The sequence below is a fragment of the Lentinus tigrinus genome (assembly GCF_003813185.1).
Source record: "Lentinus tigrinus ALCF2SS1-7 unplaced genomic scaffold L226scaffold_4, whole genome shotgun sequence".
Taxonomy (NCBI): Eukaryota; Fungi; Basidiomycota; class Agaricomycetes; order Polyporales; family Polyporaceae; genus Lentinus; species Lentinus tigrinus.
In genome coordinates, this window is record NW_027137913.1 from 1,075,649 (window position 1) to 1,097,750 (window position 22,102).

The following is a 22,102-nucleotide window of genomic DNA, read 5'->3' on the forward strand; positions in this document are numbered from 1 at the left end:
CCCGGTCCACAATGAATTTGTGTTTGCGGTGGAAGGTGTAGGAAGTTGGTCGAAAGGCAACCTGGCTCTGTATTCTGGCAGCAAGCGTAGCTACAAATGTACTCTACATCATCTCGAGCTACAAATGTATTCTCGTCTCAGGCTACCAATGCACTCTACATCGTCTCGGGCATATATTGTATGGGAGAAGGGCTGAGTACTACCTGTGTGCGTCCGAGTGCGAAGTTCGGAGCTCGGCCTTCAAGACCTTCGCCTCCGCAACTTCTCGAGCGCCACACACACGGCGAGGCGAAGTTACCGTCAGGTGCATTGTCGCTGCGGTGCTGTCCCCGGGAGGTGATTCTGTAACTTCCATTGCAATCGTAGCAATGTCGACAGGTGCAGTGGTATCGCTTTCGGCCAGTGGCGGCAAGCCCGATACTAGTACTTCCAGCTGTACGTTGTGCTGTTGGAGGATCTGTGTCAACTTCTCCTGGCCATGCTCGTCCGTGAGCCATAATGCCACCGCTGCAGCTGCAGCTTCAGCTGCCTTCTTCCCAAGGGATATCGGTGCTCTTCCAATATATTTCTTATCGTTCGCTTTCCGCTACTGTTCAGTACTGATATGATAATGGCGGATGACCGGAAATGCACTCACATGAGCAGCATGCAACCCAATATCCAGAGCGGTCGTCTTCTATCTGAAACTCTGGGCAAGACAATCGAGTATGCAGGGCTGGCCATGAAAGAATGGACGGTCAGCGACAAAGGTAGCTTACTTATGCCTTATCAGAGAGTCATTGAAGGCACGCAACCTTCTTCTGTAACACAATCATCAATTGTGCATTGAGCCCATTAAGAGTCCAACTCATCGCAATGTCTGTCTATCGCGCACATCAGCAAAAACCTCCCTAGCCAATTTGCACTAATTGGCGTAAATTTGTACAATTAGCCACAAGTGGTCGATGAGAGCCATTTAGTATGGTGGTGTGCAAAGAGAGCAGTAAAGCGACAAATTATCGTCAGATTTGCAACTTTTAGCAGTAAAGTGAAGACAAACATCTGAAAACTACGAACATAAGACGTCAGTTGAGAGATGTTTTGGCGTTTTGTTGACTAATCTAAGACATTTACTACCCATTCTAAGCCTTTTAGCCACCAATATATCACACAATTTTGATTCAGTAACGATGACTTTGATCGGAGATGCTTGATATTTATATTATGGATTACATAGTAATTAACCTACTACTGGTAAGATGTAGTACACAATCGGAACAGAGACGTCAAAACAAGGATGTGAGAATGGAAGTCGTAGATGAGAGACAAACGAAGGCGGAGACAGAGGCAGAGGCGGGGATAGGGGCAAAAGCGAGGACAGAGAGAGGCGGGCAGAGAGACAGAGGTGAAGGTCCACAAAGGCAGAGGAACAGAGGCGGAGACAGGAACAGAGGCGGAGGCGGGAACAGAGGCAGGAATAGAAGTGGAGGTGGGAACAGAGGCAGGAATAGAAGTGGAGGCGGGGACGAGGAAGGCGGAAGACGAACACAGAGTAGAGGGCGGGAACAAGGAGTAAGCAGGACAAGTCGTAGATAGTGACAATGATGCATAACCAAAAACGTACCTCGACTTGGAGGAGCGTGTGGCGACCTATAAGTCGACGTCGTTTACAGAGATGGTCAAGTTGGAAGGGTATTCGTCGATCCGTGAGGCACCGCCAATGGTCGTTGAAGTGAGAGCTAAGTGCTTGATGATGCATTAGCAGATGGTAGTCGGAAGGAAAGGAGGGGCGAGGGAAGCAGTGCGCAGAACGTGGGTTATATAGGCCTCTGAAGTAGAAGATCCGTCCCGGAGAGTGCCTAGAAAAAGCTAGTAAGGGTACCCAAGTGAAGGACGTCGAGGAGGGAGTACCGGTGAGGCTGACATCGTGGTGGGATATGCGACAACTCAAAGGCACACATTTACGCACCGCATACATAGCAGCAGCCAGCGCCGAGGGGAGTTGAGCGGAGACCAAGCGATTAGCGTTTGCGACACTGTCGGAGATTGTTGGGGTTTACTAGCGCCAGCTCTCTTGACTTCTCGCTCCGACTACCGTCTCTGCTCCTGGGCTTCTCTCCCTCTCGCTGTGCATTGACTGCTATCTCTGCACTCTTGTTCCGGATCAATGCAGACCCAGACGACCCACATCAGCAAAAGCGCACAAAATATGGAAAACATATTTACACCTGTGCATACTCGACATAGCGCTCAATACCCAACGGAGCACCGTCCGGTAATCCGGAGCTTTTGGAAGACTTGTCCGTGGTTCCCATATCTGGCGGAGGGACTCCATACCTTCGCGGTGCACCACCATCAGCAAAACCTTCCTTTGCAATTTAGCACTAAATGGCACTAATACGCTCGAATAGAGATATTTTGGATACAGTAGCATAGTAGTACTAAATTGCTAGGTCCCCATTTCAAATGTCGCTATAGTTTCACACAATAGATATATCAATCACTACCACACTACTAATTAGCGTCAATAAGACACATTGAGTGTACGTCTAGTGACAAATATTCCTTGAATGCTTGATGACGATCACACACATGGTAGAAAGGCAACAAGAGATTATCATTATGTAGTAAGACGAATTTTGTACCAACGGTTACAAGGTACTACTCTAAGATCATAGATGGATGAGCGAACGGGCATGAGAGTGCATACATGCGGGCGGGCAAGTGGGAGCAAGCGGGCAGGCAGGTTGGAGGGCGCGGGCGAGAACCGAGGGCGCGCGGGCAAGCGAACGAGTGAGCAGGTGGACAAGAGGGAATGAGCAGGCGAGTGGGTGAGAGAGCGCGGGCAGGCGAGTGTGCGTGCGTGCGGGAAGGCGGGCAAGAGAGAGCGAGCGTGCGGGCGGGTGGTGAGAGCGCGCGGGCAGTCGAGTGTGCGTGCGAGCGAGCGAGTGCGCAAGAGGGAGCGACCGGGCGGGTGGTGAGAGAGCATGGGCAGGCGAGAATCCAGAGAGCGTGGGCAAGCAATCGTGCGTAGATGTGTGCGAGTGTGCGAGCAAGAGGGAGAGAGCGGGTGGGTGGGTGAGAGAGTGCGGGCAGGCGAGCTTGCGTGCGTGGTGGCGGGCAGGCAAGTAAGTAGGCGGGCGGGCAAGTGAAAAGCGAGAGAGCACAGGCAAGCGAATGTGCGTGCGTGTGGGCGTGCAGGAGCGAGCGGGCAGGCGGGCAAGAAAGCGCAGGCAGGTGGGTGAGAGCTGGCAGGCAAACGCACGGGTGTACGTGCGTGTGGGTATGCAGGAGCAAGCGAGCGAGCAGCAGGTAAGTGGGAGAGCGAGTGGGTGAACAAACGTGCGGTTATGCAAGAGGGAGCGAGTCGGAGGGTGGGTTGGTTGGTGAGAGAGCACGGGCAGGTGGGCGAGCAAGTGAGCGCGGGCAAGCAGGAGAGAGAGGCGGTGAGCGGGTGGACAGGTGGGCAATACGAGCGAGACGAGCGAGAGGGCGAGATGAATGAGAGAGTGAGAGAGCGAGAGCAGAGAGAGACGAGAGCAGAGAGAGAGAGAGAGACGAGAGCAGAGAGAGAGAGAGAGAGAGAGAGCGAGCATAGGTGGCGAGGAGAGCCACGTCACTGGGCGCCGATGTTGAGTTTAGGGCCGGCTTCTATGAACTTGCGCTGCGCTCTCTCGCACTGAGTTGCTCACCTCCACATCCGCCCGCTCGATGGTTCACCGACTCTTTCATTTAATCGCTTTGTCTCTCTTGCTTGCCCGCCCATGTACTCTCTCTTGCTTGCCCGCCCACCTGCTTTCTCCTTCTCTCTCGCCCACTTAGTCATTCTCTCTGTCTCGCTTGCCCACCCACCTACTCTCGCTCGCTCGCCTGCTTGTGTGCCTGCGCAGTACTCTCTTTCGTTTGTCCGCCCATGTGCGTGATTTCTCTCTCGTGCATCGGCCCGTACTCTTTCTCTCACGTACACGCCCACGCTCTTTCTTACTCGCCCACTTGCCCAGCCACCTGCCCGATGCCCGTCTGTTGCACGCGTGCTCGCGCTCTTTCTCGCTCGCGTGCTCGCATGAGCTCTCTCTTGCCTGCACATATACACTCTCTTCCCCCTCCCTCTCTGTCCTCTCTCTCCCGCACACACACACACACACACACACACACACATACACGCACTCTCCATTCTGCATGCCGTCCATCTCTCAACTCGCATTTAGTATCCATAAGTGAATATGTAATAGATGGCTGTATTTCACGCGTGAAATATATTTGTTGATACTGAACCGTGATACTGGCTTAAAGAGAGCTACACGTTGGCGAATTAGCGGGGGGCTTGATCAAGTATCACAAAAAGGTTGCAATAGTTGTGCAACCTTGATTCAAGTAGTGGGAATAGCAACTATTAGTAGTAATTTGGAGATATTCAACGATAATGAGCAAGGTGGTCCACTAATTTGCACAATTTAGTGACACATAGTACTAAATTGCAAAGGGAGGTTTTGCAGACGACTAAGCTACAGGCGCACTGCGAGGGTATGGATAGGTATCGCAGAGCATGGCGGTGCACCTTCAGGTTCTGGAATATATCGCGTTGCATCCCGAGATATGCAGAGAACTTGAAGATATACAAACCGAGCTTTATTTGGGCCAACAGGATGATGTTCAGAAAAAAGCGCAATAAACACTCATCATATTGGACCAGCTAATGTAGTAGTACAGCGAGTAATAACATGTCATCTAATACAAGCCAGAGCGATCAAGCGAGATGGTGACAGTAACGTAGATTGAGCAAGCCAAGCACTGAGAGCAAGGCCGTCGAGACGCGGGGGAGAGCAAGCCAAGCACTGAGAGCAAGGCCGTCGAGACGCGGGGGAGAGTCAGTATCCTAGGAGCGAGGATGCTAGGTGGATGCAGAGTCGCCGGACATGTCCAGATTGTCGTCGTCTTGGATGACATCCAGCTAGCAGATTATCTGGGAGAGCACCTTGAGGGCCGCGAAGCTGCTCAGAAACACTGACCTTGAGAACTTGCCTATACGCGGGTTAACAACGGCCGCCACTAGATGCAGAAGGTGTACCGGGCAGAAGACATTGATCATTGAGCCTGCAGAGGATTTGCATACCAGGTCAGCACACCAGCCCGCAGAAAGGATAGGAGACGTACCTGGATCCGAGTCTCTGGTAGAAGCCATGCAATCGCGTGATGAAGATGAGGGCCTACGAGATGACGACGAGTGGGAGGTAGTAAACGACGGCGTGGAGCTGGGGGTCGTTGTGGATGACGATTGCAATGAGAGGAATCCTATACATGAAACGTCAGCATGAAGAAGAAGCGCATACAGCGAATGAACATTACGTCGAGAGCGTGAGGTAGAGACCGTAAGCAATGGCGTACGCGAAGATCTCGGCGAGATCCAAACTGTTGGGCTCGTCCGAGGGCAAGACACGGTCGACCGAAAGTGTCATGATGTCCGTCGTTGGCAAGGGCGATGATGAGGTACATGAAGGGTGGGAAGTGGAACTTGAAGGCGAACGCAAGGATGGCGAACCAGACGACGATTCGGATAGTGACAGTGCAAGCAGAGATGGTAGAGCTTCTCATACGTTGGAAGATGACACGCGAACCATGGATTGTGTGAACGACTCACCGGCAACCTCCTGAAAGACGACAGCGAGAGCACGGAAACCACAGGTGGCAAACTCCTCGACGTCGGGGCCTCGAGACGGTTCTCAATCTCCTTAATCTTGTTATGCGTGCAGAGCTGGATGATCATACCGGTCATGAACTTGGTGACTCACTTGAGAGGTAAGTGATCTCGGTACGCGTGTCCACGAGGTTGAAGGGCTTGAAGTCGAGGAGCTCGATACCAGCACGAGCGCGCGAGGGGTCGCCGATGAGGTAAGTGTCGATGGCATCCTGGTTCTCAGTTCGAGAGGTGTGAGCAGCGAGAAGACCAACGTCCTCATCCAAAAAAGGGGGACATACGTATGGATGATGTTGAGTTTTTCTGTCGATGTTGCTGGAGGAGCAGATAGTGAGTATATGCGCCCAAGTGGGCTATATGCGCACGATACACGTAGATACTTCACTCACTTGACCTTTTCCGCAGCAGGTTCGAGTAACTTCTGACTTGCAACATAGATTGCGTGCACTGAAGGCTTGAAGAAGGAGAGAGGGGGATGGGGTCATGGATGGTGCACGGATGGAGGAGGTGAGGGCTCGAGTCTTCTGACTTTCCAAAGGACTGACTGGAGTGTCACGCTGTCTTCGCTGTTCGTGGTCTTGCGTGATATAGAGGGAGTGGTGGAGGTGGAAGGGAAAGGGTGGGTAGAGAAGGCTGGCGCCGACGCGCTTGCCTTATAGCGCGTCAATCATGTGACCGCACATCGGCAATGCGGCATCTGCCTCTGCCACTTCGGGCTTCTCTGTGCAACCACGACGCGCCCCACAGCTCGCGCATTCTGTCCTTCATCCCTTCGCTGTTCAAGCCCACTGCCTGACAACGCCAGCCTGCATGAGCAAGCCCGGCCGCCCTCTAGGCCTCCCTCCATCCGCCTCAGACCCTCACCCTCGCTGTCGCATCCTGGTTCCCCAGTCGACCGCTCGCAGAACGCGGAGTCGTTTGTCGTGAAAACAGAGGTGAGTCCCGAGGCGCAGACTGCGGAGGAGCTTACACAAATGGAATGGAAGGGGGACAGTGCTGATCGTCATGGCTGTGCTCTTCATTATCGCCTACATATTCGTCTGGGCGTCCCACGACAAGGACGGTGAGCATCCCCCGAGCCCTCTCATCCGTATCGCCATTGTCTCCTTGTCGTGTGGAACACGGCGATATGTATCTTGTTCTTCGCTCAGTCGCTGACTATCGCTATCACGGAACTTCTCCCCATCAATGCCATGCCCACGCTCACCATCCTCACGTCCCACTACAGCGAGAAGATCCGCCTTTCTCTCTGCGAGATCATCCATCAGGAAGACCAGAACACGCGCGTCACGCTGGTTGCGGAGGAGTCTCAGATGTACAACGGCGCGAACCCTTCGGGGACGAGAAGGCTCAGTCCACGGCGGACGACCTCCCCTTCTACTGCATCGGCTTCAAGTCCGCAGCTCCTGAGTTCACCCTTCGTATGTGTATCTGGACTTCGCTCTGTGCAAGTCGGTCTCATGATTGCGAAGTCTCATAGTGTTCTCTCTACGGAGAGTGAGTACTACGGCAGGCTCGAGCGCAAGTCTCAGGAGAGCTTGCACTGGCATTTGAAGAAGAAGTCGGGCAAGTCAAGGGTGGCTGTCCACATCATGCGGGAAGACCATGGCTAATTCGACCCTCATCGACGAGCCCGCGTATGGATATCCAGGTTCACCACTCGCTGCTCTCGAACCGTCAGCTTCAGCTAACCAAGCGTACATCACCGCACGCCGAGCATGCCTACTACTAGTATATTGCCCACCGTCCCTCCTGTCCCTGTGTATTTCGTTGCTCCATCTGCATCTGCGCATGTGTGCGTCGGGCGCCTGCATCGGAGGCGCTTACAAGGTAGTCTCCTTGCATATTTCCTTCAGCCTTAACAAGTTACGTTGAGCCTTTGAAATAAATTTTGAGGCATGCGCTATGACCATGAGCTCACACAGGAAGGCGAAAACTGAGTGGTTTGTGCATAAGGTAGCTTGTCAAGAATTCATTGAATTGTGGCCGCCCGACTGAATGTCTTATAATTCTGAGTGTACTCATACAATCCATGTGCAATGTTTTGATATAAGAATGTATTGGACGAGTCTGTATACTTTCGCAGTGCTACGATAACGTATCCAATGATCAAAGTGCTGGGGACATGTATGGAGACCATAGCGGTGCACGTCTATAGTATGGATAAGTAATGTATAACTTATTCAAATAGAAACCTAATTATCAGTGGTATGCAATGCTAGCGGTGCTTCACATACGGTTTCCATAATATGTGCACTTTTGCTGATGCAGCTTCAAGGCCATCAGCCAGCCGAGGAGATACGAGGAGCGCACAGTGCACGTCCGCGAGCTAGGCGACACCACCCGCATCTCGCACGAGGTTGACGAGGAGATGTCACTTGCGGCGAAGTGCGGTTTGTTCTCTTCCGCTCGCGCAGGGTTGTATTCGATGTGGAGAATACCAAGCATACATTTTGAAACATAACACGCTCGTCAGGCTCTGCGCTGCACACACGGCCGTCTCTCCCTTCTCCCTCGTCGTCCTCGTAGATCCCCCGACCGTCGTCTGCAGCACTCGTTTTCGTCCCCTCTCTACCGCAGCAGTGCGACGGGCGTCGACGTCCATGGCTTCCTATTACCAGTCCATGCTCCCGTACGTCCAATCCTCTGCTCGTCCATCCGCGCTTGTGTGCATACGTCCAACCTCACGGACGTTGCACAACTTCAAATCCAGATTCCTGCCAGTCCTCACTTTTCCTCCTGGAACGACCCTCCGCGGCCATGGCGGCGTCCAATCACTCCTTCGTCGGTATCAACAAGTGAGTACATCATTGTGTGAGTACATCCTTAACATGACGCGCTACGCAGCTTTAACGGATGGAATGTCACCATGTACGATTCGCTGGATACCATGCTCCTTGTGGATTTGCATGAAGAGTTCTCGGCTGCGCTGCCGATCATCAGCAAGGAGGACTTCCGAAAGGTTAGTTGTATTTCGTGTCTATCTCCCCAAAGCCCCTCGCGCCACTGTCCGTTACTGTGCAAGGTCTGGGGACCCGTTTGCATATTCTGACCCCAGAACGTCTTCTTTCAATTCGTGCTACTCACAATCTCATCTGCACAGGCTCACGGGTGTCGTGGATGGTGCGTGGTTCAGTTCCAGGTCTTGGACAAACATGACACCGTTACCCAGTCCACCTTTGTTGCGCCCTGTTCCAACTCACCGACGTGACCGGTGCAGTCACATGTAGACTGTCTACCAAGTCGTCGACCCCGCCGCAATCTCCAGCCCTGTGTGGTAGATCACCATGTTCGACGCCTCGGCGTCCCTCTGGTTCTACTGCCGTCAGACTAAGTAAGTCCACATCCCACATTCGCTGCATCTCGATCATGTCACTGACCAACGTGTCCCTCTGCAACAGTCATTGTCAAGCTGGAACGGTCTCCGCTGTGAAACCGACGACTGAGAAGTCCTTCGACCCTTGAAGACCAATGCTGCAACCTCCAACGGCTCCCCGCCACCACTGCAGGCTTGCTCGTCATCGATATGGCGACCTCACTGGTCCCCTTGGAGTACGCTACTTCCCCATCAACATCATTGGCATTGGTGAGTACTTTTCTTTCCCTCTCAGAGTCGCCCGCGACGTTTGAGGGGGAATCCATGCTTCATTTCTTACTGGACCGCAATACGATTGAGCAGCGTTGGCGACGCTGCAGCGGGTGGCACAATAGCATGCAGGGCTCGCAGCCTAATGGGCCCGCCCCGGCTGCTGTTCACTACGCCCCGGACTCAGACCCTTCTCGTACTGTAGATTAGTTCATTATGTTCCCTATAATATTGATCTATTCTCAACACTACATAATGAATTAGTGAAGTAGTGCCAATTTGCGTCTATTAGCGCAAATTGGCCAGGGAGGTTTTTGCTGATGCAAAGGTGTCGATCTAGGTTTCTGGTGATAGGGAGGACCTTGAGAGGGTCTTCATTATATACTGAAAATAGAGCACTGAGTGTGGCGGCGCACACCTATGAGCAGAGCGACATCCATTGTGAAGAAGTTGTAAACTTGATACAACAACGGTGGTGCAGGTTCCAGACCGAAGGTGAGCTTGAGTGAGGCGCTGAGCCGCAGTTCTTGAGTGCTGCTTAGTAGTAGGACCTACGGGGCATACACGCCTCGTGAGCTGACAAAAGACCCTTTGCCATGGCCTCACCGTAGGCTGTCTACGGTGGCTGTCATGGAGAATCGCTTTCCAGATATGAGTGCCCCTCGACGCCGCATCAGATAATCGGACTCAAGGTGTGGGATGTGACGAAATGATGACTCGGATCAGACTGTGGCGACATACCTGTGTAACGAGGGGACGGCGCGCCACTAGTCAATACTGGAAGGTCAACAGCCACGAAGACAGCCTCCAGTTTGCCCTCTGTGCACCTCAAATTGAATGGAATGACTTCATAAGTCATTCAACGTACGTACAATGAACCCAACTGACGCCATGCGATGACTCAAAACCTCCGAACCTCCCAAATCTCCTGGGTTCATTCAGAGGTCCACCTTCTTCAACTCATCTTCTCATTTTGAGTTGTCGCCTGGATGACGTTAAAAGCCATACACTTCCACCTAAGCATGGGAGCTATCGTTTACATATGCAAAACGGTATGATGCCCGGCGTTTGCAGCCACTAGTCCTTCCCTCAGCGGCTGGGTCTCGTACTATGAGGCTCTTGTCCACCGTTTGAAGAATCTCGGGTTTCCCTGGACCGATCATCCCCAAAATTTGCGGACACATTCTCTGAGTTTTTCTCAACCCAGGAAATATACCCAATAGTTGACAGTATGTTTTAATGGGGTGTCACAGGGCGCTTATTCTTATGTTTTGCCCGATTTGGCACTCCTCGTCTTCCACCTGCCAACTTGACTAGTTTGACCGAGCAACAATGGGGCAGTACTGAGCAAAGATGATATTTTTCCATGCATATCCCATCCTTCCTGATTATGTATCCAAGTTTTCAAAGGGATCACGAGGCTGGTCATCGACTTTCTTGAAATGGCGGACATGAAGCTTATAATGGGCGGACCGAAAGCTGCCGCTGGCCAGACGGCAATAAATGAGTCTTCGGACCAACGGGCGGCCCAGCGCCGGACTATCATATCGAGCCTCTTAAAAGGGACAAATGAGCGATATAATTTGACAAATGCACGATTCCTCCGGACATCATACCCTCTTGCTTTACATAAACGTGCGACATCGCCAGCGAAGTGAGACAACAACAAGGTAGTGGCGAAGACTTACTCGAAGGACAAAATGATGTTCGGAAAGTTCTGACTAATTGTTATTGTAAATCGAAATGTTCGGATAGCCCTAAGATCGACTCGTTGGAACTTGGCGCTGGAGATAAGTGGCCCGAAATTCACACCATGATGTCCCCACGATATCTGCACTCGGTTTGCGGCCTGTTCTCTACGTCTTTCGACGGTAAACAAACTCAAGTCTGAGGCAACGCTTCCCGTCTTGTCATCTTGTCTAGTGAGTCTTCTGGACTTGACCATGGGTCATACTTAGTCCCTCTGGACAGAACATGTCGGAGGTCTTCCCCCCAGAGCTGACGGACCAGATCATCGGATACGTCGAAACATGGGACAAAAGGACTCTCCGCAGTTGCGCCTTAGTGTCTCGCAAGTGGCTCCCAGCAAGCAGACATGCGCTGTTCCATTTAATCCTGCTCAGGCCGAGAGCCAACCCGGCAACTCTGGAGCTGTTGATCAGTCGAATCCTCCATTCCGACATTGCTCGACCTTATCTTGCAGAGGTGCGAGAGATAGACGTTGATGGTGATCCACGATACTCTGTCTCTGGTACAAGGATCATAAGGGTTGCTGAGGCTCGGCCAGTCAGCAATGCATGCCACCACTTTCTCTATCACTTTTCCGGCCACCTACCTGGATTAGAGCGTATGTCGCTGGTGCGACTTGATTGGACGCTTCACAATACACCTTGCCCCCATGAACTGCTCTTATTTTCACGATTCCCATCCCTCAAGTTCGTATATCTGAACGGTTGCCGGTTCCAATCATTCTCCTTCCTCAGGCGTGCTCTAGTCGCAATACCGCAACTAGAGCAGCTGAGCTTCCTGTACGTCACTTGGCAGCCACCGCACCATCCTCCTGTCTTTCCACATATCACCACTCGACCAGAGCTAAGGACCCTACTCATTTCCCATGATCCATCTCTTCCTGGCCTTCATGCAAGATGGTTCCTACGCTGGCTTTCTCACACGCGCTCTGTGCAATCTTTGCGCGATTTGACAATAACCGGAGCAGAAGTCATCGACAACAGCGGTAACCTTGTACCTGCCCTTCTGGAGTTCCTGGAGGTCACATCCCCACACTTGCGAAAACTGTGGATACCGCTAGCTAGTATGTATCCTTACTTGACTGTCTGGAACAGGCTGATAGTAACGAAGCGAAAACGATTTGTAGAAGATCTTCCTTTAGCACGGTTCTGCCAACTGGAGGACCTTGAGCTTCGATTGAACCAGAGAATGTATCGCAGTTGGATGGCGCTGTGCGCTCAACTGCGGGAGATACAGTGCCCCCTCATTCGCCTCTCCATCTCATCTATCATCGCTCTTGAGTGTGACGCGCAGATAGTTGGCTTGCGCATGGATGACGCGGGCATCGGAGAGTTTGACGCGACGTTGACGGAGCTCAGGCACCTTCGGGAGATCACGCTCGGTGTAGCCGTGAAGTCCGCGAAGTACGACTTTACACGCGAAGACCCGGAAATACTGAGGAACGTTCAAGCACGCCTTCCTAAGTCGCACAAACGGGAAGGCTTCCTTATCATAACACACCTGACTTGGGGGGAGTGACTCCCTTCAAGTCCCTGCGGTGCGTCCATAATCGTCTGCATGTGAAGTTTGGTGACCTGACGAGCTAGCAGAGCAGTGCTGTGGAGAGGCGAGGGTTGTTTGGAACTTACTTCTCGATCGGGTGATGGAGGAAGATTAGATTCCGTATGATATCTATTAGCCCTACTCAATTCTAGCAGAGATATTTTTTGAGGCTGTGCGGAGGGACGAACCGAGCTGATGCGACTTACCCGGTGCAGTCGAGCGTTTGAGCAGCAGAAGTCTCCTACCCTCCCCGTTCCAATGTGCTCCGTGTATGTTGAGCTTTAGCAACGGCGAAGGTTATGCATTGACATGGGGGTCAAAAAGAGTGTAATGACGACCACTGTAGGGGGCAAAGCCTGACCCGCACGCAAGTGTTTGCTCGTCGTCTTATGCAAGTTGCTCTCGGCTGCTCGCTGTCCATCAGCTCGGTTCGTCCCTCCGCACAGCCTCAAAAAATATCTCTGCTAGAATTGAGTAGGGCTAATAGGCACGTTCGTCTTTTATCAGAACAATATCCAACTACACGATGGTCCTAGGCGTGCGCACGCTATTCAGACCAATCTGAGTGTACAATTATGTGAATGCGCCGCAAAATGCGCCTCCTCCCTCAACCTCGCATGCACTCGACGAGCTTCGCTTTCCTTGAGCGGTAGCCTTAGTTATTCGCTGTTCCTGCTGCCTGTTCCTGCTGCCTGCCCTATGAACGCCCCAATAAATTCTATGCGGTAAAAGGACTGCAGGTAACAACTTACAAGCCAATCCTGACGAGATACGGCTCACTTCAGGGGGACCTACTTCTTCGACTCGGAGAACTTCTCGTCCTGGGTCCCATCGAGACTTTCGGGTTCGTCCTTACCGGGCAGTACGGCCTCCTCAACAGTCACTTGCGGACCGTTGAACCAGCACGCGCCGCCATAGACCGGGATGTGGTAGTACACGAGGCACAAGATGAGCCACCCGCCTATGACGACGACCATGTAGTTCATGCCCTGCGCGTCGGGAGCCGGGGCAGTCGGGAACGCGACGATGGCCACCGCAAACGCCATCCACGCCACAGCGACGATCGCGACGGGTAGTCCCTGATGAACGTGGATCAGCGTCGCGTCACATCGTTGTACAAGACACCACACCACAGAAACGACTCACAAAGCGACCAAGAGTGAACGGACCGGGCGTCCACTCCGCCCCTCCGAGGAAACGACACACGATGGGGATCGAGAACGCCACGTACTGGCCGGAGACCCCGAGGCTGAATATCGCTGAGTTCGCACTCGGCCCGGCGAACGCGAGCAGCCCGAGCAGGAGCGCGACGAACGCGGAGGCGCAGACTGCATTCACGGGCGTCGCGGTGCGCTTGTTGACGCGGTAGATGAGGCCGGAGAAGGGGAGGCCGTTGTCGCGCGCGAAGGCGAAGATTTGGCGGGACGCCGCTGTAAGCTGTGGCGGGTGTCAGTATGCCTGTGCCAGCGGGCGCAGACGATTGGAAAGGGGGAGGACTGACGATGCTCGAGCCCATGAGGTATCTGGCGGCGAGACGATGAGCATGATACTGGGGGGTGGAGCCGGGCAACTAAGTAGCTCACTGCACTATCACGACGATTGACCATACGGCGAGTGTCCCGTTGCGTCCAAAGCTGTTGAACAGGATCTAATGACCTACGTGTGAGATATACGATCAGCAGGAAGAGAAGGAGGATACGTACGGTGGCCATGGGCTGGCCGATCGGGTTGGACATAATTCCCTCCAGATCCGTTCCCATGCAGAATGCGATGACAACGTTGACGACTGTGGACCGAGGAGTCAGAGATTCATGGTTGGTACTCTGACGACTAGGGTTCAGACGCACCCCAGCCTAGGATCCCTGCAATACCGACGGCGCTGATGATTGCCCAAGGAACCGCAGTGCGAGCGTTGGAAGCCTCCTCGCTGATATGTACGGAGGCGTCGAATCCCCCTAGCAAGACATCTGGATCAGCTCTAGTCGATACGCGAATTAGAGCAGGTAGACGCACCGATGGTCCAGAGAGGAGCCAGGAAGCTGAGCATAAAAGCGAATCCGTTCGGCCATCCGTAGACTGAGATGCATATCAACTTTAGCAATAGGTGAGGCTCAGAGACAGGATGCATACAGTTTGCAAAGCCTCCGAACGCAAAAGATGCTGTGTTCCTAAACTCGCTCGGGGTGGCGGCTGGCAGCGCGATGATTATCGCCAGGCAGAGGCTGGAGATGAGCGCGATTAGCGGGCGAACGTCAAGGACGATCTGTAGAGGAAGCCATACCAGATGTTCAAAGCAATATACACGCTCTGCAAGCGTGCAATTATAGACGTTGCCAGCGAAGCGACCATTCCATGGCTCAACAGGAGGGCTACATATACCGCGCTGGGGCAGAAGTATTGTTAGTAGGTTGATCGAACGCTGTATGGGCATAATCGAGACTCACTATGTCTGTCCTGTGGTAGGGACGAACTTCTCGTTGGTCCCGATAGAGACGGCGGCCATCAGTTGGACTGCGCAGCCCCAATCTATAGACGCGAGTCCGGCGATGAGGCCTATCGAGTTGGAATCTGGATCATAGCTCTGAGAATCACAGAACAGAGGATCCGCGGTGTGCACTCACATCCGACTAACCATGAAAGAACTTTACGCCATCGTGGTGTCGCAAAGGTCCATGTCCAATAGTAGAGGCCTCCTGACGTAGGTGCGGCTGATCCTAGCTCCGCAAGAGCGCAGGCGACGAACATGAGGAAGAAGGAGCAGACGGCCCACTAAAACACGGTGTCAGCTTTGCTTTTACAAGGAACGACGAAAAGGAAGAGACTCACTCCCCAAACCATGGCGACCGGCCCCCCGTTAGGTATCGCGAACACTAACACGGAGCTATGCAGCGTTAGTGTTGTACGCAGCGTAACCTTGTCAGCGACGACTCACGCGATCGACGGGAACAATCCTATGATACTGAACCCGATGCCGAAGACCTCGATAGCATTGAACGCTCTCTTGAACTCCTGCTTGTAGCCCAGCGCGGCAAGGGCGGCCTCGTCGCTGGCCAGACTTCTGGTATCCTCGGGGCGAGTGGATACATCTTGGACCACCACTTCAGTTGCGGCAGCAGTCTTCATGATGTCGAGTCGTTCTCGGTGTCAAAAGGATGGGAGTCGAACAGCGAAGATGAAGACTTGTTGAAGACGTCGAAGCTTGTCTTATCACTATCGAACCGTACTTAGGCTCCTCCGCCATGTTACCGAGTGACCGGTGTGCTCTCCCACGTCGAAGCTAGTGCGGAGTTGAGAGGAGTGACACGCTTGCCGTACGCGACAGAGCTGTCAGATGCGTATAATCTATGGTCAGGAATCAGAAGACATAACGTCTATCTGGGTGGCCTGGGCTGAGGAAGTGAGGAAGATGGTCACGGTATAAAGATGATGCAACCGATGCCACGCTGCGCACGCAGGTCAAGGATGGCTTTGGTCCTGCCAAGGTTGTGGATCCCGCCCTGTGTCCCTTAACTGTCAGTTGGCAGACTTGACCGGTAGTATCCACCTGTGGTGACGATAACAGTGAACGAGGTAGAGCAGAAGATTACCATATGCGGCAGGGATGTCCTCCCCGGTCCACCGGCTCGACACATCCGGGCCAGCTTTGATGTGCACCACTAGTACTGCCAGCTTACACCACGACCTAAACGACCGATGTACACTTGCATTACTGTCGTAGGATCTGTGAAGGGAGATACCGGGTAGGATTCTTATGCACTGGCGTGGATATGTTCACAGCAAGATATTTATATTTTATACTGCCTCGGACATTCGGAGACGTCCGAGGCGGCGGCGGCGGTACGACGTCTCTAGTCAGCCATCCTGGACCACCCATCTGTTCCAGGCATGCATATATCACGAAGCTCTTGTTCATCCGCGGGTACAGAGAAACTGCAAGGAAGCTTCTCCATCCGAGCCACCACTAATCGATGTCAAGAGCTCCCGCATTCAACGCCCCGTCCGATCAGGTTTAAATCTCTGGAGGATGTGGACGATATCCTGAATTCGCAACCCTGTCCCCTATGGCGAGTTTCTCCCCCAGTAACGCGCTACATCATGAAGGTCTTCAAGCCCAAGACGCCGACCTGCTCTTCAAGTTTCAGGTCGTACGGGTACCTCAACCGTCGTATCCCTCATCTATCCATCACTAACACACTCTCCATCTTCAGTTCAGCGTAGGTAACCACCTTACTTCAGATATTTGCACGTCCAGAAGTTGAAGCTTAGCGCAGTAGCCTCCATCACTTTCTCGGTGGGTCTCTTAATATCCATCAGCGTCGCGACGGCCGAATCATGCATGGGCCGCAGATCCTCGAGATACTGGCCACGCTACCCGACGAGGTACGTTGATACACATTTTCCTGTGCGGTTGGTCTCTCATGGACTCGTGAAGGTTACGTTCCTGTGGCCAGATAGATTGAGTATAATGAAGGTCGTCTACTTCGTCAACAAATACTCCGTGCTTGTAGACGCTCTGCTGGCGGTTACGAGTGCGTCACTACGTTGTTTTCCATCTGTGTGCGCAATGCTGACATGCAATCTTCACCCTAGTGGGGCTGTGGAAGCCGCACAGCGACCCTGAGGTGAGTCCTGCGAGAGATAATTCCCTCACCATTGTACCCATATCGCATGCGCTCCAGATCTGTAGGACGCAATTCACCATCCTGGCGTGTAAGTGCCATCCCGAATATCGTCACACCCATATTCATGAATCCCGGTAGATGTCACCCTTGTGGGAATTCTGTTCTCGGAGTGTAAGTACGCTAAGTGACAAGGGCATCCGGGCAGCGTACCTGATCTGACCGAATACTCCCAGCCATCCTGATCATGCGAACTATGGCACTGTGGGGTTACGACAAGAGAGTCGTCTTTTACCTGACCGTCTGGTTCCTGGAGATTTTCGTGAGTGCACGACCATGGACGCCGAAATAGTACATCGTCTGACGTGGCTTTGACACGAGGCTTTTGCGACCTTCGCTGTCCACGAGACCGCTGCCTGGACTGCAATCCCATCGTGCGAGAAGCTGCAAATAATGGGCTGCTTGCCGACTGCGCAGGACAACGACGTCTGGCCAGCGTATGCATGCTTGATGATGGGCGAGACAGGCGAGTGCAATCCCTGGATGGTCTATGACTTCCTGACTAGCGACTATCTGACCGTGCGCGTAGTAATCATGCTGCTGACATTCCTCCGACGCTACCTGGATCATGATTGTACGTGAACGGTGTGCATACAGACGTGTACGCTGCAGACTGACCACATTGCGACGATAATCTAGTCGGAGCCGCCTCGAGGTCCGGGTTGATACGGACGATGTATCGAGATGGTGAGTGCCAGGTCCGCCTCCGGGTCTTCCGTACTCACACCGGACCTCGTCACAGGGCTGTTCTCCTATATCGTCGTCCTCGGTACGCACGCAACCCGCCTTGCGGAAGCACACAGCCTAACCTGGGCACACTAACCGCTTGCACTGGCAGCGTTGTCGACCGCGAACTTGTCCGTGATGCTCTTCGCCCCGGAGGGACTCACTCCCCTGATCCAGATGTCAGCTTACCGTGCTTGCCTCTGTGACCATCCGAGCACTGACCACGAGACACGAACGCAGCCCGCTCCGCGTGACCCACAGTGCGCTCTGCACCCGCGTCCTGCTCAACTTGCGCAGAGCCGCTGCGCACTCTACTTCAGTGACGGCCAACTCGATCTTCTTGAGCATGGACGGATACGAACACGTAAACCAGACGACGCTTGTGTTCCGGCTCGCGGCCATTTCCAGTGCCTCGGACGATTGTCCTTCTGAGGATTATGTATATCTGGAAGAGGTGGCGGACTAGGACTCACACAGTACACATACGTTAACCGCATATGCCCTTTCCAAGATGTAGACCCCGACGCCTCAACCAGCCAGCGGCCTGCGCCCTGTCCTCCAAAGCCGCGGTCCTTCGCGGGGATCGTCTTGTGATATATTCTGTTATAATCCTATTCCCAGGAGGATGGCGCGAGCTCTCCCACCGATGGTCGCGCGTCTTCTACGCGTCTTCTAGACAATCTACAGATACTGCGAAAACCAGTGAGAGGCCTGGTACTGTGTCGTCACTATGCATGCGCATGTTCTCAGGTGGGCTCACGCAGAGCGACTGGGCCAGAAGTTGGTGGACGGGGTCTCAATGATCCTAATAGACGGAGACAGAAATGGTGCTGATTTGCTGGGGACTTGTCGCCGCGGCGCACATGTTTGCCTGTTGTCCCTGAATAGACCGTGAATGTACCAGGCGCCATGTCAGAGAGAGAGAAAATCATACAGATCAGAGGAGCTGCGAGAGACGACAGCGAGCGGGCCAGTAGAGATGCCGGGGTAGTCTGCCGCTGCAGAGGGTGGGGGGAGGACACGGGAGGCGGGGTTAGTGGGTGGGGAGGGTCGTGGGCGTAAGCTCAAGATCCCGGACTCGTGCCGGAGTCCTCTTTATGCGGTTTCCGGGTCTTCTCCTTGCACGTTCGCGAACCGCGCGAAGCAGCCATCGGACCCGATGAACGTGCTGGAGACTATTCTTCCTCGTGTGTGTCTGCGGGAAAAGCGTGGACGACAGGAGGCTGCGGTGGGGGGTCTGGGTTGACGTGGAGGCCCCGCAGGGGGGGCTACGCCGCCCACAACGGCGATAATGACATGAGAAGGCTGGGGCGCTGTGGTCGACTAGACTGGATAAGTATAGCCCGAAGGCAGAGAACCGCACCGGTGCCGGGCGACGGAACGGACCTTGTGGATGGCGCAAGTCTCCTCTGCCATGGGCGGTGGGAGATGTAGCGGGCTGAAGGGCACACAAAGACACTGCGTGTCTTTGGAGGGGCGGGGAGCAAATATATTTGACGTACGGACCGAGGTACACAATAGTGAGACGCGGTGGCGCAATTGCGGGGCGTCCCAAAGACGCCATAAGTAACAGCCCAGGAGCGGAGATGGAAAACCTGCGAGGCCGGCAGAAGCCCCTGCAGGAGGCAAGACACACGTCGCCCGATGGTTCCGAGTGCTTCGCGAGCGCAAAGGGGATGGAATGGAGCGAGGATTGGCGGTGTTCGCGAAGGTGTGTAAAATCACGCACGATCGTTCCGGGTGCCAACGATGTGGCATGCGGCCAACGTGGGCTCGCGCGGTTGGCCAGGGGAACCTGGAGGCGGTGGCAGGAAGCTTCACGTGTTGGACGAATAGGCAGATTGGGGGGTCATGAGAAGGGAAGCAGGGATGATGGACGGAGAGCCAAGGGGACGGAGAAAGGTTAAAGTGTGAGCTTAAGGGTGCGAGGGTGGGCGGAGGCACGTCCCATGACGCAGGCACAACGCAATCGAGCGCAAGAGCCGGGACACGGCACGACCGGGGTAGGCGAGGGTACTTGTACTTACCACATCGGCTGGGCGGCGACTCGACTCACCACGTTTCCCCTACCACCCACACACTGCCCGCTGGCCATCCCGCCGCTGCTGGGAGGCCTTGCTGACGACTGCCCAAGCTGCTAACGATTTTGCGCCGAATGGAAAGCCCGGACAAGGTAGGTCCGCCCGGAAGACGATCCTCGTGGCTGGGCGCCAAACTGGGGCGCATGCTGAACCCCGGCGACGAGCACGACGACGAGGACGAGCGAACACTTGCGGAGGGGACGACCGTCGGGTCGCTGCGGAAGGGGTTTGGAGGGATGATGGTGGTCGGAAGGAGAGAAGGTGAGTAGCCTCGTTTCACGCATTCGGAGGGGGAGATAAGGGCTGGAGATAAGCAGAGGAGCGGGTGTGCGCAGAGGCAATCTCGGTTATCTCGTCCTTTCTGACCGTGCCAGTGCTTATCTCGTTCATTGCATTCTGTGGCACGCCAGGGACGGGCAGACTGTCGCGTCTTGGCCGCTGCCGTGGCGGACGTTCTCAGCTTGTCAATGTGTGCAGCCATCCCCTTCTCGGCCAGCCTGCGCCACTAGAGTCACCTAGCGTCAATTTATTTGCTCGCCCTCCCTCTGCTTTCCCTCCTTCTCCCCCGACTGCCCTTCCTCTCACCTTCGCTCTTACCACCATCTCTCCATGCCAGACTCCGACACCTCCTCCTCCACCGACCGCCGCTCCGTCTCGCGCGGCCGCGAGGCCTTCGTACGTCTCCCCGCCCGACTCGCGTGACCCCCACTGACCTCCACACCCCAGTCCTCCGGCCGCGGCGGCATAGGCAACATCCGCAGGCCATCTCTCGACAGCGCAAGCCCCTCGCGCCCTCCTGCAGAGCCTATTTCGCCTGTGCGCGGACGGGAGGCCGCAGTCGACCCCGACCGAGTGAGTAGCCCTCCGATTGTGTCCTTCAGCTGCCCTGACGCCGTCTCAGGCCAGGACCACCGGCCGCGGTGGAATGGGCAACATCCGCTCCGGTTCCCAAGCCCGCTCAGCCTCCATCATCCCCGAGAACTATCCCCAGACCGCATCCCTTGTATCCGACCACGCAGCAAGTGTCGCAGAGTACGAGAGGAGCGTAGTCCAGCAGAGCGAGCAGAACGCCCGCGCGGTACGTCTCTCCATCCCTTCCATCTAGTCCCTCTGCTCATCCCTCCACTGCAGCGCTCGTCCGGCAGAGGCGGTCTCGGCAACATCAAGTCCAACTCCAAGTCCCGTTCCCGTTCCCGAGCTGCGATTCATTCCACTGGCCGCGGCGGAGCAGGGAATTTACAAGGCGGTAATGTCGAACCTGATCTGCTTGCCGAGCTCGAAGAAGATGAGCGCCTTCGATACCTGCGCGACGAAGTAATGTACGTGCATGCGCCCATCCAGCCCTCCTTCCTCTCTCACACCCTGCGCAGTCACTCGACAGGTCGTGGTGGACGAGCGAACATGTCCTCTATGCACAGCCCCCCGCCGGAACCGGCTTCCCCTCACGCTCACGACTTCGAAGCCACAGGGCGTGGAGGCGTCGGCAACATAGTACGCTCCCGATCCGGTTCACGCGAGCCTCGTAGCAGAAGTGCGTCCCGTGGACCGAATGGCCGCGGAAGCAGCCTCGCCCGAATGCTCAACAAGGTCGGCATCCATGGTCGTCACGAGGATGGCGAAGTCCCGCCCGGCATGACCTCCGTCACCGAGGACGGCGAGTCATCCGTGTCATCAGTGCATGCCCAAGAATGACTCGCCGCGAGGCGTGCTGGCGCGGTGTCGCAGCGCAGACGCTCCTTCCTCTCCTCCAAGTCGAAGGCCAAGAAACATATGCGTCAACGCTCTTTGATCAACGCGTACACCGACCTGCAGGCCTCCTCGTCCCACAGCGTCGTCTCCCACAATTCCGCTCTGCGTGCTTCCTTTGATTCTCCTGCTTCTGCGCTCAAATTTGCTTCTGTTCCTCCTTCGCCTACACATTCCACTCATTCGTCGGTCTCAACTATCTCGCTCCTCCCTCCTGCTGCCACTCCTACCTCCACCCTCATCAGCGTCACGGCGCCAACGGGCGGTTGTGGCTGTTACGAATGCGAACTCGCGTCGCGATCCGCAACCTCTGTCACTT

General features: G+C 54.5%; 7 protein-coding genes across 7 annotated transcripts; 4 read left to right on the forward strand and 3 right to left on the reverse strand.

The window, feature by feature from the left end:
• Positions 1–5,186: 5,186 nt before the first annotated feature.
• Positions 5,187–6,159, reverse strand: L226DRAFT_520245 (uncharacterized protein; the record flags this gene model as incomplete). The annotated part of the gene is made up of 5 exons (XM_067678624.1): positions 5,187–5,271; positions 5,326–5,490; positions 5,618–5,627; positions 5,769–5,886; positions 6,064–6,159. 5 exons carry the CDS (start codon positions 6,157–6,159, stop codon positions 5,187–5,189), a joined length of 474 nt encoding a protein of 157 aa, XP_067539825.1.
• A 708-nt stretch (positions 6,160–6,867) lies between these two features.
• On the forward strand, positions 6,868–7,287 carry L226DRAFT_520246 (uncharacterized protein; the record flags this gene model as incomplete). Its single annotated transcript, XM_067678625.1, has 1 exon — positions 6,868–7,287. One exon carries the CDS (start codon positions 6,868–6,870, stop codon positions 7,285–7,287), a length of 420 nt encoding a protein of 139 aa, XP_067539826.1.
• A 1,147-nt stretch (positions 7,288–8,434) lies between these two features.
• Positions 8,435–8,955, forward strand: L226DRAFT_567412 (uncharacterized protein; the record flags this gene model as incomplete). Its single annotated transcript, XM_067684025.1, has 3 exons — positions 8,435–8,472; positions 8,522–8,636; positions 8,905–8,955. 3 exons carry the CDS (start codon positions 8,435–8,437, stop codon positions 8,953–8,955), a joined length of 204 nt encoding a protein of 67 aa, XP_067539827.1.
• A 4,055-nt stretch (positions 8,956–13,010) lies between these two features.
• Positions 13,011–16,106, reverse strand: L226DRAFT_501789 (APC amino acid permease). Its single transcript, XM_067677847.1, has 14 exons — positions 15,484–16,106; positions 15,378–15,432; positions 15,173–15,320; positions 14,996–15,119; positions 14,833–14,934; positions 14,682–14,773; positions 14,565–14,627; positions 14,399–14,506; positions 14,255–14,337; positions 14,135–14,199; positions 14,053–14,074; positions 13,698–13,988; positions 13,304–13,630; positions 13,011–13,248 (listed from the first exon to the last, which is right to left on the reverse strand). The coding sequence occupies exons 1-13, from the start codon at positions 15,672–15,674 to the stop codon at positions 13,343–13,345; spliced, it is 1,632 nt and encodes a 543-aa protein (XP_067539828.1). The 5' UTR covers positions 15,675–16,106; the 3' UTR covers positions 13,011–13,248; positions 13,304–13,342.
• A 567-nt stretch (positions 16,107–16,673) lies between these two features.
• Positions 16,674–18,554, forward strand: L226DRAFT_245330 (uncharacterized protein). Its single transcript, XM_067673214.1, has 12 exons — positions 16,674–16,702; positions 16,760–17,080; positions 17,142–17,173; positions 17,231–17,261; positions 17,312–17,344; positions 17,407–17,492; positions 17,552–17,696; positions 17,760–17,804; positions 17,870–17,917; positions 17,973–17,999; positions 18,069–18,135; positions 18,197–18,554. The coding sequence occupies exons 2-12, from the start codon at positions 16,888–16,890 to the stop codon at positions 18,420–18,422; spliced, it is 933 nt and encodes a 310-aa protein (XP_067539829.1). The 5' UTR covers positions 16,674–16,702; positions 16,760–16,887; the 3' UTR covers positions 18,423–18,554.
• A 351-nt stretch (positions 18,555–18,905) lies between these two features.
• On the reverse strand, positions 18,906–20,009 carry L226DRAFT_245199 (uncharacterized protein). Its single transcript, XM_067673211.1, has 3 exons — positions 19,984–20,009; positions 19,343–19,771; positions 18,906–19,279 (listed from the first exon to the last, which is right to left on the reverse strand). Exons 2-3 carry the CDS (start codon positions 19,712–19,714, stop codon positions 19,052–19,054), a joined length of 600 nt encoding a protein of 199 aa, XP_067539830.1. The 5' UTR covers positions 19,715–19,771; positions 19,984–20,009; the 3' UTR covers positions 18,906–19,051.
• A 399-nt stretch (positions 20,010–20,408) lies between these two features.
• L226DRAFT_245213 (uncharacterized protein) lies at positions 20,409–21,894 on the forward strand. Its single transcript, XM_067673212.1, has 5 exons — positions 20,409–20,712; positions 20,764–20,889; positions 20,939–21,115; positions 21,169–21,356; positions 21,408–21,894. Exons 1-5 carry the CDS (start codon positions 20,647–20,649, stop codon positions 21,727–21,729), a joined length of 879 nt encoding a protein of 292 aa, XP_067539831.1. The 5' UTR covers positions 20,409–20,646; the 3' UTR covers positions 21,730–21,894.
• Positions 21,895–22,102: the final 208 nt, after the last annotated feature.